The sequence below is a fragment of the Uranotaenia lowii genome, chromosome 2, assembly GCF_029784155.1.
Source record: "Uranotaenia lowii strain MFRU-FL chromosome 2, ASM2978415v1, whole genome shotgun sequence".
Taxonomy (NCBI): Eukaryota; Metazoa; Arthropoda; class Insecta; order Diptera; family Culicidae; genus Uranotaenia; species Uranotaenia lowii.
Genome location: NC_073692.1, coordinates 226,878,122 through 226,895,918, shown reverse-complemented (window position 1 = coordinate 226,895,918; position 17,797 = coordinate 226,878,122). Strand labels below are relative to the sequence as shown.

At 37.7% G+C, this 17,797-nt stretch overlaps 1 protein-coding gene across 1 annotated transcript; it reads right to left on the bottom strand.

Annotated features, from left to right (window-relative positions):
- Nucleotides 1-1,509: 1,509 nt before the first annotated feature.
- Nucleotides 1,510-15,513, bottom strand: LOC129749492 (titin-like). The gene is made up of 2 exons (XM_055744463.1): nt 15,448-15,513; nt 1,510-4,040 (listed from the first exon to the last, which is right to left on the bottom strand). Exons 1-2 carry the CDS (start codon nt 15,457-15,459, stop codon nt 2,193-2,195), a joined length of 1,860 nt encoding a protein of 619 aa, XP_055600438.1. The 5' UTR covers nt 15,460-15,513; the 3' UTR covers nt 1,510-2,192.
- Nucleotides 15,514-17,797: the final 2,284 nt, after the last annotated feature.

The following is a 17,797-nucleotide window of genomic DNA, read 5'->3' as shown; positions in this document are numbered from 1 at the left end:
CTTCCCCACAAGCTATGATTTGCAAATTGGTTGCGTTTGTGTGAATTATTGATATTTCATCAAAAATTCCTTTTCCATGTGAAAGATCATGACAAAACTAAGATCATAGGCGTATTAGCATATTTTTGTTATGCACTTTAGGTTCCCCATCGATAAAGTTTGCGGGTGTTTTTTTAATTATGTAAGTAAATTTTTCTAACTTTTTTTTATCTTGATAAATAAAAGAAGCATGTGATGCGTATTTCAGTCAACAACATATAGGAATATATGCTCACGCAAAGCGACGACGATGACAGTTGGTTTGAGATTTTTATCTCAACACACATCTGAGATATTAAAAGTGGCCCACGTTTCCCCATGGCCCACGATACCCCACTCTCCCCTACATATTTTCGATAAAATCAGATCTCGTGTGTTGCAACATAAATTACACACAATAATCATTGAAAGATGCCTTACTAATAGTAGGTACCATAAACTTTTTCAAAATTTTGGACGGTTCGAACAATATAGTAACGTATTCCCCCAAGAAAACACAAAATTGACGAAAATTTCTTGAGAAATCAAAGGGAAAATCTACCATAAAGTGGGGTAAGTCAAGACATCAGTAGTCCGTAAAAACTTACGTGTAAATTTACGTGATGTTGCTATCAAGCTCATCTCTTCAGCGTTTGTAAGCAACATGTTCTGCATAACATTGAATGTAATTTTATCAAATTCGATGCACTGCTGATCTTTTTAATGATTTTTTAAAGTTGACCTATACGAAAAACCGTCCACACTTACCCTATTTAAGCCAGCAAAATGATATGAAATTTCTCAAGTCACGTCACTCGAGTCGCAGAATAAGCCCCATTGTTCACGGCCAGATGTTTCCAAACCAATTCGAACATGGGTTTCCTTCATATTCAGTCCAAGAGCATTCTACAATAAGTCGCAAGACATTGATTTAAGTTTTGGTGATTTTGTTCCGGAAATTAACAGTTTTGATCATTCCAAGAGAATTCTCCAAATATTTCGAAAGCCTGTTTCTAAAAATGTAGATTCTGACGGTAATTCTGAACTACTCAGATTGGTCATAGGTCATATTATTATACGTCATGCGTAAATATAATGTAATTTTCCGAAACCGGCAATAATAGCCACACATGGCACCAGACCAACACCGATTAACTTCTTCATCAACAACTCGAGCCACTCAATAATCGTATTAACAAGTGACCTGTAAGATCTATTAATTAGTTCCGATTAACCTTGCTTAGGAATTTGATAACAGTTAATACATGTAATGACATTTTTAAGTAACATTCGCAAAAATTGAACACAAAGATTTATTTCATTCCAGTTGCATCAATTTCTCTCAATTTATTTTTAATTTACTTACATTTTCATACACAGTACTCTCCATTGCTTACAGCTTGAAAGCTAGGAGAATCAATTGAATCAAGAACTGACCACTATTTTATTTCGGGATATTTTTCAGATCGTATTCAAAATAACAAAACTTCCAGAGCAGTTCTTTTCGATAATTGTATGTATTTGCAACTATTAGCATCAATCTGCCTTACCACAAAATAGTTTCTTCAATAGAAGGAAGTAAATTATGTACAAAATGTATTGCTTTTCTCGTACCGTCTCATTCCTAGGCTGCCTATCATCTCAAACGACATTTCCGTCCAACAAATCGAGAGAAGTTTACTATTAAACTTAATATCACGCTTACATAATGAGCTTCGATTGGTTTCTAACAAATATTTAAAACAGCTAAAACAATGCTGAAATCGGCCAGTGCATCGACGAGCTTCCGCGGTATTCGAGACCATTGTTTCGTCGAAGCAATGGCCGATGTCACTACTAATAAAACGCTCCTGACTCCAGCCCCTGACTCAACAGAAAACTTACGATCTAAAGATATTTAGAACAAAATATTGAAAAACAGTGATCACTGTTTTACAATTACTGTTTTTTTGTGGCTTTTGAAACTAGACAATTTTCGCGAATAATCTTGGGACCAACAATGGTGCTTATAAATAAGTTTTCCGAAGACCGGTCAGCCTTCGGAACTTTGGTAACGGTGAACAAAGTTGGGGTTTTTTGGTTTCACAGTCTTGTCGGAACGAGTCACAACTACTGCAAAAGTGACTCGAGTGTTTGGTTTTGTTTGTGCAAGTGAATTGCTAGATGCCCGTTGCTTATCGAGCGGTGGGCAGAGAGAATCCTGTTGGAGTCTGATACTGGAAGGGCGCTAGCTGTAGAAGCTGGAACGGTTGTGGTTGACCTTCGAACTGTAAGGCAGTCCCCGGATTGGTTGGCGCCGTCAAAGCAAAAGCTTGAGGCATTGCTGCCTGCGAGAGGTCATACGCGAGATGGGCTGCAGCACCCGACGGTGGTTGTGGTGTCGCAATCACTTCCTGTTGGGAGCTTCCCGAACCGTAGTGATCGACCTGGCCAAATTGATGCGCTTCGCTACTAGTTGCTTGCCCCTGGTAATCGTTCTGCTGTGTGAACATCTGGGGGCCGTATTTAGGTTGCTGGCTATACTGAAGCAATTGTTGATTGAAGAAGTTACTACTCTCCTGGCTATTGTACTGCTGCGGATCTTGTGCTTGCTGTTGCTGTTGGTTATTTGATGAAGGGTGCGTGAAGATTGTCGTTTGTGAGTATTGAGCACCGTTTTGCTGTTGCTGCGAATTTTCCGCGCTAGAGGAGCTAGCAAGATACGGTCCCTGTGCCGTTTGACTGTCGTGGCTGTCTTCAGATACTGGCGCTGATTGGTGCGATTCCTGGTGTCGGTAGCCTTCGTTCTTCTTCTTCTTTAGTTTGTTCTTCTTGTAGGTGGTTTTGGTTGTTCTTCGGTAACTCTCCTCGCCGTTGGAGTATTCATCTCCGTAGTGCTTAACCTCGTGCTGTTGTGATTCGAATGGGTGTAGCCTCGTTCCGGAGTAATCCGCATAGGAATAGGAAGAAGTCTTAACAGGAACGGGGAATGGAACCTTTTTCTCAACTGGAACGTATACTTTCACTGGAACTGGAACCTTCTTTTCTACTTCGACCTTATACGGTACAGGAATCTTCTTCTCTACTTCTACTGGGACTTTCACTTCAACGGGATAAGGTACCTTCTTTTCAACTGGATAAGGCACAGGCTTCGGAACTTCGTATGGAACCTTGACCTCGACTGGGACCGGAACTTGTTTGTAAACAGGGTACGGTTTAGGGACATGGACTATTTTCTCAACAATTTTCTCCACTGGGTATGGTTTGTCAACGTGGACAATTTTTTCTACCGGATATGGAACCTTGACCTCGACGGGATAGGGCTTTGCAATATGAACTGGCTTTTCAACAATCTTCTCTACCGGGTACGGCTTAGGCACATGGACGATTTTTTCCACAACTTTCTCCACCGGGTACGGTTTCGGCACATGGACAATCTTTTCCACTGGTACGTGCACGACCTTTTCGACGACTTTTTCTACCGGATACGGTTTGGGCACGTGAACTATCTTTTCGACCGGCACTTGAACCACCTTTTCCACCGGGTACGGTTCCTTCTTGACGACCGTTTTGATATGATTATGGTGATGATGATGGTGGTGATGCTTGATCTTGACCTTCTCCTTCACGATATTATGTTCGGGAACTTCATAGTGTTGACTTTCGCCAACGACTGCATCCGATGCGTTCGAAGACGCCGCCGTGCTCGTATCATCCTCCGCCTTGTCGGAACGAGTGGTCAGCTCCGGCGTTTTGCGCGTTTGCGTCTCCGCGGTTTCGTAGTCCGGGTTTGGTTTCTTCGACTTTTTGCCCTTACTCGGTTTGCCGCCCAGGAAGATGTGAATCTTCTTGCCGGTGTGACGTTTCTCTACCTTTCGGACAACTGTTCCCGCCCATTCGGCCCGGTCTTCGGCAGGTGTTTGCGGCAGGTTCTTCGGTTGGTCGTTGCTGGCGGCAACAGCGGCGGCGGCGGCCGGAGATTCGCTTTTGGTGTCCAGTGCCAAAGCCGCCGTAAACACCACAGCCAAGGAGGCGGCTAGTATCTGTTGGCGATTGACAGGAAAGTAAATACAATTAAATGTTAGTGTTGGCGGTGAGAAAATGGTCATCAAACAAATACTCAGTTCTGCTGCCAAGTATGATATTTTTATTTCAATGCAATTCAGTGCTGGATAGTGGACATTTTGGCTTTAAAAACAGTAGTTAAAAAGTTATACTTTTACTGTTTTTTAGCTTGCAAAAGTACAATTCACGAGTTACTTGATCAGAAAACTTCAGTCATTGACATGGTCGTCCATATGCAGTTATTTGTTAACATATTAAGGACCACGATAAAAATCTAAGCCCGAAAACACCAAAATTTGGCATTTTCTATCTCAGAAACAAATAGAACAAATTCTTGAAATTTAGTATCTTTGGGCTATCGAAAGTGTTGTCCACAATTGTGTAGAATATATAGTTTCTTCATAAAATGTATAACATTTGAGTTATGCTTCTCAATGAAGCGCACTTTCATCCAGCGAAAAAACGAGATATGTCAAGTTGACATTGTCAACACATATGTTAACACATTGCGGACCAACTTCGAGATATCACGTTTTTTCGCTTCACGCGAGTGCGCTTTACTGAGAAGCATAACTTAAATGTTATACATTTTATAAAAAAAAACATAACTCTGCAAGATTTTGCACAACACTTTCGATAACTCAAAGGCACTAAATATGATGAATTTGATCCAGTCGTTTCTGAGATAGAGAATGCCAAATTTTGGTATTTTCGGGCTTAAATTTCTTCGCGGTCCTTAAAGTGTTAAGATGCGCTTCTTGTAGGTTAATCAAAGGTTTTTTTTGCAACACCGCATTGAAATATGATATTTTAAAAACTTATTTCGATTCACAAAGGCCTACTTTTCCTACCGTGAAAACAGTGTCGAAAGATAAAACTTTTTGATACTATTTTAAAACGGTATCGAAAAGTGTTACTTTTCGACACTGTTTTGATTCTAAAGAAAAATCTATAATCTGTTTCATTCAAAACTTGATTCTGGAGTGTTTGTTGCGGTATTTAAAAAAAATATGTACCTATGCAACTCGTTGCTAAACTCGATTTTTCATCTCGACAAGCCTCGTTGCCAGTGTTCGGCATTAAAATGCTAATCGCTAATTCGCCTACTTCGTTTTTGTTGAATAATTTTCGTTTCACTTATTTTTTGACCAAACTTTTGCACTAGCTGATAAACAAACTCCACCAAAAGCAATCAGTCTAGGAAGAATGCTGATTCATGCTTTTTTCTAGTGTCTGGCGTCAAATCGCTAATCGCTAATTAGTCTGCTTCTTTGTTGCTGACAAATTTATTTTCTCACGAGATTTCTGGTGAAGTAACGGATAAACAAACTCCACTAGGTGCATTTTTTCGATCAAGCTTGCTGAGGAATGTTATTCTCCTCAAGGTGATGTAGTTTGTTTATCCCTAAGCTCTCTCAAAATTAAGTTAAAAAATAATTTAACTAACAAAAATGTAGCGGGCTAATTAGCAAATAGCATTTTGATGCCGACCTCTGCTCGTTGCACAATGCACAAATGTACGATTCGTGCTAGAAAAAAAAATACAATTTTTGCAAATTGTTGAATGAAAAACTGATCAAGGTTTTTTTTTTAAATTTGCATAAAATCGTGTATACAACTCTTTGCCAAACTCGATTTTTTTCAGCACTCGGCGTAATTATCTATTCCGCAAGCTTCGTTGGATAAATTTACGACTCATGCTGAAAAAAATCTAGCTTTTTGCAACTTGTTGCTTTTAAATAACTACTTTCATTCTTATAAAGGTGCCGAAGAATGTTTCAACAAGACAAACAATTGAACTAAATATACGGGGAGATACGGGGCGTAACGAGCACCCACGGCATAAAGAGCGCCAGTCTTTTTAACGAAAGTACGTATTCCAAAAACATTTTTTGATGCGTAACATATCTTCAGTTCATAGAGTATCTATTTCTTGACAAAAGAGTAATGTCATCTTCAAATACCCCGAAATGTATTCGAAAAACTTTTTTTTCTCAAATTGATGAAAATATTATAATTTTTGAGCACAAGGAAATAAGCGATCTTCGTCCCGGTACTGCATCTGAATCGGACTACTCTATCAGCATTTTCTACCAGAACACGGGTGGCGTCAATACCTGCTTGATCGATTATCTGCTTGCTACTTCGTGCTGCTGCTACGATATCATTGCCTTTACCGAAACATGGCTTAATGACAGTACCCTCTCCAGTCAGATTGTTGGCCCAGATTATACAGTGTTTCGTTGCGACCGTAGCCCCCTCAACAGCAAAAAATCTACTGGTGGTGGAGTGTTACTTGCCGTTAGATCTAAACTCCCGGCTGTGCTTATCGAAGACGTTTCCTGGGACGATCTGGAGATTCTTTGGACCCGCATTGATCTCGGTAATCGGAAACTCTATCTATGCGTAGTGTACGTGCCTCCTGATCGTTCTGGCGACCTGGTTTTAGCTGAGTCCTTTTCGCATTGCCTGTCTAAAGTCAGCTCCTTTTGCTCTCCTGAGGATGACATACTTATCATTGGCGACTTCAACATGCCCGGTCTAAAATGGTGCTCCTCTCGAAGTGGCTTTCTGTTTCCAGATCCTGTGCACTCTTCGATCTCGGCATCTTCCAGCATATACTTAGACGCCCTGAGTACAGCGACTCTACGTCAGATAAATAAATACCTCTGTTTCGTTAACGAAGGTTTCTGGATTCCGACGATTGACTTAGCTCCCGCTCCCCTTGTCAAAGCTGTTCCACATCACCCAGCCTTAGTGGTCTCTTTCGCTGCTGCAAGGAGATATGCTCCAGTGAAGAAATCGGCAACCTTCTATCAAGATTTCAAGAACGTGGATTTCGAAACTATATCTCTCGTTCTTGAGTCCATCGAATGGGAAGTTGAGCTCGATCCTTCTGATCCAAATGCTGCTGCTGAGACTTTTTCGAACATTCTCAACTACGTTATTGATCGCCATGTTCCGAAACGTAGGGTAGCTACTGATCTACGGGCTCCCTTGGTCACTAAAGAACTGCGGCGACTGAAGACGGCCAAGAAACGTGCATTCCGAAACTACAACAAGCACAAATCCCCTTACACTAAGGGAGAATACCGCAAACTAAACTCTGCTTATAAAAAAGTCAGTAAGCGTAGCTACTTGAATTATCTAAATCGGTTACAAAGGAATTTCAAGATCAGTCCGAAATCTTTTTGGAAGCACGTAAAAAATCAACGGAAAGAACCAGGGCTTCCGTCCTACATGTTCCTCGACAGCGACACAGCGAACTCTGATCCAGAAATTTGTGAACTTTTTGCCGAGAAATTTTCTAGTATTTTCACAACTGGGGGAATTTCCTTGGAGCAACTGGCCAGAGCTGTACTGAATATATCACCCCTAAGGTCATCTTTGAATGGTATTCTGGTCGACGATGCAGCCATCCTAAAAGCGACAGCTAAGCTAAAAAATTCGGGCCCGGACGGTATACCAGCTACCTTTCTGAAGCGTTTTATGCCATCTTTGCTGACACCTATCAGGCATATCTTTCAATCATCGCTGGACGGCGGAATCTTTCCTTCATTGTGGAAAGAAGCTCACATGTTTAATGTCCACAAAAAGGGAGATAAGAGAGACGTGAGCAACTATCGTGGAATCTCCGCTCTATGCGCGATCGCCAAATTGTTTGAACTAGTTGTTTTGGATCCCATTTTCTCATTTTGCAAGCATCACTTCTCCAACGATCAGCACGGGTTCATGCCTAAAAGATCCACGACTACAAACCTACTGAGCTTTACATCGTTCGTGCAGGACAGCTTTGCCAAGAAAAGTCAAACAGACGCCATTTACACAGATCTCTCTGCTGCGTTCGATAAGGTGAACCATGAAATTGCAATCGCAAAACTCGAACGTTTAGGCTTCTGTGGTTCACTACTGGATTGGTTCCGGAGTTACTTAATGGGACGAAAGTTATCCGTTCGTACTGGTGAATCCTTTTCCAGGCAGTTCGTTGCTTCTTCAGGAGTGCCTCAAGGAAGTCATTTGGGACCGATCATTTTCGTGATCTATTTTAATGATGTACTCTCGCTCCTCGGTGGCACAAAGCTCGCTTATGCCGATGACCTGAAACTTTTTCACACTATAAACGGCCAAGACGACATCAACTTCCTCCAACAGCAATTCACCGCTTTTGCTCACTGGTGCGATATCAACTGCTTGCCCTTGAACCGCAGTAAATGCTCGGTAATATCGTTTACCCGTAAGCGGCATCCTCTTCATGCAGAGTACATCCTCGGAGACCAAACCATCATCCGGGTGGACCATATCAACGATCTGGGCGTTATTCTCGACCGAAGGCTGAAGTTCAAGATTCATACGAACTATGTTGTCGACAAAGCTTCTCGAAGCCTTGGATTCTTATTTCGTATGGCCAAAGATTTCAAAGACGTATACTGCCTGAAAAGTCTTTATTGTTGCATAGTTCGTTCTATTCTCGAGTACGCTTCTGCTGTTTGGTGCCCTTTCTACCAGAACGGAGCTGAAAGAATCGAGGCTATCCAGCGGCGTTTCTTGCGGTACGCTCTACGACACTTAAACTGGCAGGATCCGTTTCGTTTACCAAGCTATGAAAGCCGCTGCCGTCTCATAGGCTTAGATACGCTTCAAGCACGCCGAAATGCTACACGTGCTCTAGTTGTAGCGGACCTTCTAACATCTAGAATCGACTGCCCCGAACTGTTGGAGGCCATACCTGTCAGCGTACGACCCCGAGGATTACGAAACCAGAACCTGCAGCTCTACGTTCCGATTCGCCTGAACAATTACGGGGCTAACAGCGCTTTCATCGGCATTTTAAAAACTTTTAATCGGTTTTCCGAACATTTCGACTTCGACGTCTCAAGGAACGTATTCCGAAGAAAAATTTTAAGTGTATGAAGTATTGTGTAGTCTTATGTTGATATTAATTTTAATTTGTTAGTTAGTAATCATTAGGATCAACATGTGATCCGTTGATGTTTTAAACAATAAACAATAAATAATCTTGATCTATTATAAACACACTGCAATATGATGTACACATAAATACTAAATTTTCACTTTCATTCAAGTTTTGGTTTTTCATCTTAGTTTATGTCATAAGTCGTTTTACTTAAACTTGTTGACTAAAGAAACAAAAAAACACCATTGGTTTTGGCCGATCAAGCACCCTCTACCGTAGAATCCTACTTCCTTATTCAACTCGGTAGGCTTGGAATTTTGTTTGTTTATTCCATCAGTACTTATTTTCAGTGATTGTGCGAATTCAACTCGATGAAGTCAACTGAATTATAGAGCTACAGCTTGTTCAGTGCAAAAAGCATCGATCATCTATCTATATATATAAAAATGAATGTTTGTCTGTCTGTCTGTTCCCTATAGACTCGGAAACTACTGAACCGATCATCGTCAAAACTGGCATCTGAGAGTTTTTGAGGCCGGGGATGGTTTCTGTAATAGTCAAAACTCCATCCGACTTATGGAAGGAGAGGCTTCCATACAAAATTTGTAGTTTTTCGAAACAAATTAAAGTCATGACATCCATTTTCTTGAGATTTTTTTTTCCTTTGGGCGGTTTGTTTTTCGTCTCTATGGTCGAGGCGTCGCAAAAGGAAAGTAACCCAGGCATAGCATACTGATCAGTAGGAATATTTTGGCGCGTATTTCTCAACCTGGGGTTTGTTTTTCGTCTCCATGGGCGAGCAAACGTCGACGCATGAGGATAGTAACCAAAGCACACTGTTCATTGATTGCTGGAAAATTTAACAATAAGACGCCTGTTTCTCAAACACGTGGGGCGATATGCAATCTAGATGTGTTTTTTTCTTGCTTATTTGATTTGTACTTTGTAATAAATGACGCCTAGATGTGACACGGATTGATATTTTATCAATCGAATCAAAACCAATTGAAAGATGTTAATGTAGGTAGCATTCGACTTTTCATTCAAGGAACATTAGAACATGTTCAAACGTTCAACTTTTTCTGTTAAAAAAAATTAAAAATTATGTTTTCTTCTAGAAATTGTTACTTCGGCCCAAATACACAACTGAAACGAATTTAGAAATGAAAATGGGTGCTTTTTATTTTAAATAATTCTGAAAAAACCATCGCACTTTTTACTTACATACCAATTCAAGTACGTACTTAACATGAAAAGTGTTTTTGTGTTACATGGCTGCATAAAAGAGACTTTTGATCCGCTTCGTTTTTTAAAAGCGAGACTTTAGAACTGATATTCAACTGGACGCAAAATTTTTAAGAGAAATTTTTAGTTTACCCTTAAAGTGTTAAAAACAATATTCCCTTCTGTCAACTTACACGGTGGAGTAAGGGCAAACGTCGAACTTTTAAGAAATTCATCTTCAAGATGATTCAATATGTTGGAAAGACCAGAAGGGGTATTCCGAATGTTGAAACTGCAGCGGATATTGAAAATTCTTAAATGTCTTTGTAAATGAAGGTCATTCCCTTTGAACAGCATTCGTTAAAAGTGGAATAACAAACATAAATTTATATTGCAGGAGTACTGCAGATATATCAGTGAAACTTGATAGAACAAAACACAGGAATTCGTATTAAATCCATTTTAAAGCCATTACTCTGACGCATCTGTAAATAAGGTTTGCATTGACACTTGCCCCAATATACGGGACAAATGTAAACTTAGAAATTTGTTTTTGCCTACATTTTTGAGTATTTGACTTTCAAAGAGAAAATTTAAAAAAAAAACGCTGAGAACTTATTTAGTGATGCAAATGATATTTTTTTAAATATTTATATGTTTACCGCAATAAATTTATTTAAAAAAAAGAAATTTGCACTGTATTTAATACAAAACTAATTTAATATATTTTTCATTACCATGATAAGTGCTGTTTGGGTATCGAGCCGGTTTGCCTACCTTCTTCAAGCAGTGGGGGACAAAATAGAAAAAGATGGGAGAGCTCCCATTTAAATTTAAGATAAAGAGCTTTTCAAAGAAGGGACTATATTTAAAAAGGTTTTTTTTGGGTACAGCGTACAAATTTCAGATCTTGAAAAACGAGTTTAGAGATCAGTAAATAATATATACCATCTTTGAATTGCTATTCAGAACTGCAGCTGCAGCTCTCATTTCAAAGTTGTTGGTTCTGAAGTATGATGAGGTTTGATTTAAAACAATGCTCTCTAAAATCTAATTTTAATAAATTTTTACAAATTACATTTATTTCAGGAAGGTGTAGCAAAGCACAACGGGTCAGCTAGTAAATGATAAATGAAAAAAAAAATTGCGACGATCATGAATTGCACTTTGTGCTTTGTTTATTTCTTTGACACCTTACCAATAGGCCAAATCGTTAGATGAAACATGCCAAGCTGTTGCTCTATAATTCAGTTGACTGCAGAAAACGCTCATCGTACCCCGATTAATGGTGCTTCTACTGGCCTAGGGGGGGTTCTCATTATGCCCCCACAGTGACTGATTTTCAGCTCCCGACAAAAAATTTCAAAATGCATTTTAAATCGTTTTATCTATTTTTTAAAGTTTCAGACATTTAAGAAATAGACTTGTTCAGTGTCTGAACACGAAACAATGATGTAACTTACATATTACATTTTTTTTGTATAAATAAAAAGCATTCTCCTTAAGGTGGCCATTGTTCCCTTATCTCCCTCTATATACCTTAAAAGCTTATATTTAGAAGAAAGTTCATTACGCCCCCCCCCCCCTCGAGGGTGCTCAACTTGCCCCGCAATGTGACTGACTTTCAGCTTTTGGTACAAGTTTTTAAATTAATTTTTCAACGTTACTTTCAACTTTTAAAATTTCAAACCAGATACGAAATGAACTTCTTTAGTGTCTTAATACGATCCAGTGAAGCAACTCACATATTACAAGTGTTTTGTATAGTCAAAAAGCGTTTTCTTTAAGGTGGCCATTAATACCTAATCTCCCCTATAAATGTCAATAAGTAATTGTAAATAAGAAAATAAGTCCATTTCATGATTTTTATTTTAAACGGATCAATGTCAATGCTCATAAAAATATAAATCAATATTTGAATTTTATGGTTGTATAGGGGAGAGTGGGATACTTGATCCCCGCTTCTTATTTTCACCATATATTTTTGGAATAATTAAGAAACTCGCACCCTTTACATTTTCTGACAGCGTGTAACATCAAGTATCTATGCTCCAAAAATTAGAACGATACTTGAATCCGTAGATAAACTAGACGCATTTTCGTGGGAGTTAAAAAAAATTGCGATATTTTTAAGTTAAGTTTTGAGCTAAGGGAGACTTGATCCTCTATTAAAGGAGACTTGATCCTTCATTCAGAAAGCACTAATCCTCTGAAAAAAAAACAAAGAAAACCCAAGGATAGAATGTCAATTGACTATTTTTGTCATGTTTGTTCTCATCTCTCAATTTATAAGTGTCAGAAGACAAAATTTCTTTATTTTTGCCTCAACCCTAATTACATTGCATACTTAAAGACGCTATTTTCTACAATTAAGAGAAGATTAATTATTTTAGCCCTTTTCTTCAGACAATTAATGGATAAATATTAGTTATTGGATAAATATTGGTAATCTCGTAATGATCACGATCCATTCAGAAGAAGAATATACCATTTTGAACTCTAGGGATCAAATGTACCCATAATCAACATTTAAAAAAACTTTTTCTAAAAAAAGTTGAGTTTTCCATTGCTTTGAAAATATGGTATTATGAAGTTCATATTAAACTTGAACGATTGATATATTGGAATAAATATTTTTGTTATAATTTTTCCATGTAAGGAACATTTCAAAGTCACGAAAAAAGATCTTCAAGTCGCATTTTCTGAAATTTTTCAAACAAAGTTCAATAACTCAAACAATTATTTTGTTAAATTTTTTCAGCATTGTTGATTTTCTCCATTTGGCACATTTTTCTAGAATATTTGATCTTTGTAAAACATTCTAATTACCAGATATAGCTAAGGAATCAAGTATCCCCAGGGATCAAGTATCCTCATTCTCCCCTATCATTATAAGCGTTTGTTAAATCACATCGATAGTCAAAATAACTTAATTCTTGAAATGTGCGAATAAGAAGAACAAAGTTTCCGTATCAGCCTTTCCGTTTCCATTTCTGATTCCGTCTTTCGAATCATCTTTTTGTTGATATTTAAATATTGATAACGTAATTTTTTATTATGTTTTAGACCAATTTTGATTCTGAACACTGACTCAAAATCATGATTCAAGACTATTTCTTCTGAATTCCATTTCTGAACTCCGATTTTGAACACTTAATTTGAATTTCCAAATTTTGGATTCAAGATTTGAATTTGATTTTTGGATTCAAATTCTGAAATGCAGAGAATGAATTCTGATTCTGAAAATGAACTTAAAAATTTTTTAATTCTGCTTCTGAACTGAATCCAGATGCTGGATTAAGTATATCCAGTGAATTCGGGCTAGAGCGTCAATCTTGAACAGTAGGGAGAATTGTTTCACCATCGTACAAATCTTTTTCAATTTTGTAGGCTTCTTTTGCTGAGCATAATATGTAGAACTCATGCATAAATTTCCTGGGCTTAACCATTAGTGTTTTCTTTGAGCCTTCAAGCAGAATTAGTTTGGTGGGTGGCATAGCCTCTATACAGTACCGTTCATAATTGTATAGAAATTGGAAGCAAGTGCACTGTCACTTCGACTTTGAACTTCCATAACTTTTTACTCTGATGATATTTTTTGATAAAATTTCTTGCGTTAGATAGATCAACTATCACACTATTCTCACACAAAATTTGAGCTTTCTCGAGTTTGTGTGGCCTGAGAAACAGTAGTTTTACGGAAACGGACTTTTTGGATTTTTCTCGTTCATACTGCAATATCTCTGAAACTACGCAACATTTTTTATTGAAATTTTGCAGAGTGATTGTTGAAATATGAAGCTAGCATGTCTGAAGTTTTCGAAAAGTTCTATAGATGAGATCAAAAGTTACGCGAGGTGCAATATTTCAGACATGAACCTTGAATTGCGATTTCTATAGAATTTTGGACGAATCTTTTCATAGGAAAATCATATTCTCTGTTTAACAACCAGTAAATCTATTTCAACCGAAAAATCACAACAATATCGCGAGATTCTGATTTCAAAACACAAATGGACCATTTATTCCATTTTTTTCTTTTCTTCATTGCTATTGCCAGACATTTTTTGTCTGATTGGTGGAGGAAATGATATTGTTCTCATAAATCGTCCAAAATTCTATAGAAATCGCAATTCAAGGTTCATGCCTGAAATATTGCACCTCGCGTAACTTTTGATCTCATTGGTAGAACTTTTCTAAAACTTCAGACATACTAGCTTCATATTTCAACAATCACTGTGCAAAATTTCAATAAAAAATGTTGCGTAGTTCCAGAGATATTGCAGTTTAAATGAGAAAAGTCCAAAAAGTTCGATTTTCGTAAAACTACTGTTTCTCAGGCCACACAAACTCGAGATAGCTCAAATTTTGTGTGAGAATAGTGTGATAGTTGATCTATCTAACGCAGAAAATTTGATCAAAAAATATCATCAGAGTAAAAAGTTATGGAAGTTCAAAGTCGAAGTGACAGTGCGTTTGCCTCCAGTTTCTATACAATTATGAACGGTACTGTATATATTTTTTATCAACTTTAACTTAAGCCCTAGTGTTTCATTTTATTGAAAATGAGTCTATCAGGAAACGTTAGATTGTCAGAGAAAGGAGTTTTGAATTCTAGTTTTGAATTTTGTTCCAAGGTAGGATGCTGATTTCTTAATGTGCATAAGTTTTATCCTTTTTTGAGTTCTGAATCCTTCTTAAGAATCCTGAAAGTTGAGTGTGGATTCTGTTCCGGATGCTGAATCTAGTTTACAATTTTCACTCTGTATTCATCATTCTTGTTAATACTTCAATTTGATTTCTTAATTCACTTATCCACTTAGTGCGTTTTCGTGGACAATTTTATTCTTCCAAGACTGTTCTTTCACCATGTGGCTAGCATTCAGAACAACATGTGCTCATGATAAGGCAGTGAACATCCGCATACATCGCTTCAAAACTTCCTTAAACATCGATTCAATCGACTGGTTTCCGCATTTTGCAGTTCACCCCCATGCTTCACAAATCATAATCAAATAAAGCCCGACACATCACTACACATTTTAAAAGTCCAGTCCTGTTTTTGGTATATTTCTTTAGCACTATGAGGATGCAATTATGGTTTTGTCACTTTTTAACAGTTCTTCATCCAGCACTGATTATCACAATTCCCAACCCCATATTCTGTTTAGAATTTCCTAAAGAACACATGGCAGCAGAAGCACAAGAACAAACTACAATCCAAACTTCACCAAACAACTCCTTACCGTAAACTTCATTGCGATACACCTATAGATGGCTTGAGAGAAGAAAGTTTACTGGTCGCAATTTTCCCGCACCCATATCTATTTATATATTAATTAAACAAACGAAGCGGAAAAGTTTGCCAAAAAGAGGCCCCTCTTTTCCACCCGATTTTGCAACACCGACCGGAGCCCAGTGCACTTTTCGCAAGGGGTAGCTTTTCCAACCCCCTTCCAATCTGAAAGCCAGGATCAGACTTTACACGTGCATCGGTGTTGGTGTAATTTTCCATCCATTCGTAAGTGTGTGTGTTCGAGAAAAATCAACCAAATCCACCCAGTTGCAAGCGTCCATCGAGCATAGGTAAGCAAATCGCGCAAATAAAAAGTTTTCCACTGAGTCCCAACCCGCGAAGAGTTTTTAATTTTTGCACTAATTAAGCCTCGCGAGCGCCGCCTCGTAGATCACACACACCTGACTTTCGTTTTTCTTTCCGGGGGCCCTCGAACGAAAGTGCCTCGAGGAGCCACACATCTTATTATGTGAATGGCTTTCAGGAATAGGGTAACCAGCATAATGTTCTCCAATGAAGAATATATTTAATTCGTCATTTATTAAATAGATCGTTCTTAACCTGAATCGTTTTCTCCCCGTTTTTTTTATTGATTTACTGAATTTAGTTTTAAATCCAAGACATCTTTGACAAAATGTGACAAAATTACAAATCTATAAAAATGGATTTCTGTCTGTCCGTCTGTCTGCTCCCTATAGACTCGGAAACTCCAGAGCCAATTTACGTGGAACTTGGCAGGTGGAGGTATTGGAGACCGGGGAAGGTGCCTATTATGGTGCCTATTTGGATTTGAAAAATATTTCTTTGATTATTTGAGATCCCTCCCTCTTTTTATTAGGGAATAGAAAAAAGGGAGGGGGCCTCTATTATTATTTTGTACATAACTCAAAAATTAATTAAGCAAATAGATCCAAATTTGGCATGGGAGTGTATTTGGGTACCAGAAATGTTTCTATGATTATTTGAAACCCCTACCTCATTCCAATGGTGAAACAGGAGAGGGGGAGGGGGGCTTTCATACCATTTTTTATATAACTGAACAACAAATCGAGCAAATGGAACCAAAATTGGCATGGCCCTGAAACAAAATGCTGCTAAGTTTTTTTTTGGTGGAAGTTGAACCAGCTGAACGGCCGGCGCCCTGAATGGAAATGAAAGCTCTTATGAAAACATGATTATGATAAAAAATTCAACACCTTAAGAATACTGTGTAACTTACGTGATATGATCTTGTTTATCGCTGTTTTTTTATTCCATCTCCCGGATTGGCCCCCGGGGGTCAAAGGAAACCCTCTCTTTATGTATCTGAAAAGCAGGGCCGGATTAAGCCATCGGGGGGCCCGGGGCAATTTTTCTCGGGGGGCCCCTATAATTCGATTTTATTTTCAAATGCTACCCAGAAAATACAAAAGCTTTTAAACGTGTAAAAAAACTGGGGATGAGTTCAGTATACTATCTTCAAATAGCCATATTGTTTGCGTAGAAAATAGTTTTTGGTATCTTCAAATAAAAATTGGTAATCAATCACGTGCAAAAATTGCGGAAGAGTTTAGAAATTTCTTAGAAATGAAAACTCTTATTTAAGCTGCAAAATGCAAAATTGAATTCCCATTTTTTTTAAACCCTTATCACCAACTAAAATTCCCTAATTTAAAAAAATGACCGGATAAATATTTTAAATGATTTTCATATCATCATTGATCGTTTGGTTTGTGCTAATTCAAAAAATATTTACCTAGTGACAAGTAGGAAGTATTAGGAAGTATTTGAAACATAGAAAACAAAATTAAAAAAAAAATAAACAAAATAACTAAATCCATATTCCATAGAGATACAGATATAAAAGTTTAAGAATTGAAAACTTTAAATCACGTTATATTCAGAACCAAAATTCAGTGTCCCAAATCTAAATCATAATTTCAATTCAAGTTTGAGAAACAAACTATCAATTAAATTCAAAAAATCTTTTCATGAGATGTTTTTGAATATGATTCTCATCAGATAAATTTTTTTTATCAAATTGTTATTCTAAATGTGACGAAAGTTCCATTCGATGCCCTCTAAGCCAAAGGAGTATTAGTGAAAAAATGATCGGTTGGAATAAAAAATTGAGAATAAAGATTGAATGTTTGAAACACAGAATCAGTTATCATTGAAAAAAAATCAGATACGGAATCCAAATGAGTTTAGTACTATAAACTAATTGAATTTAGAAATTGCCGATGAAAAAAAAATCAAGTTTTTTTCTCGATTTGTGTTAAGTATTTGACCAATTTCGCCCAGATATTGTCCGGATTTTT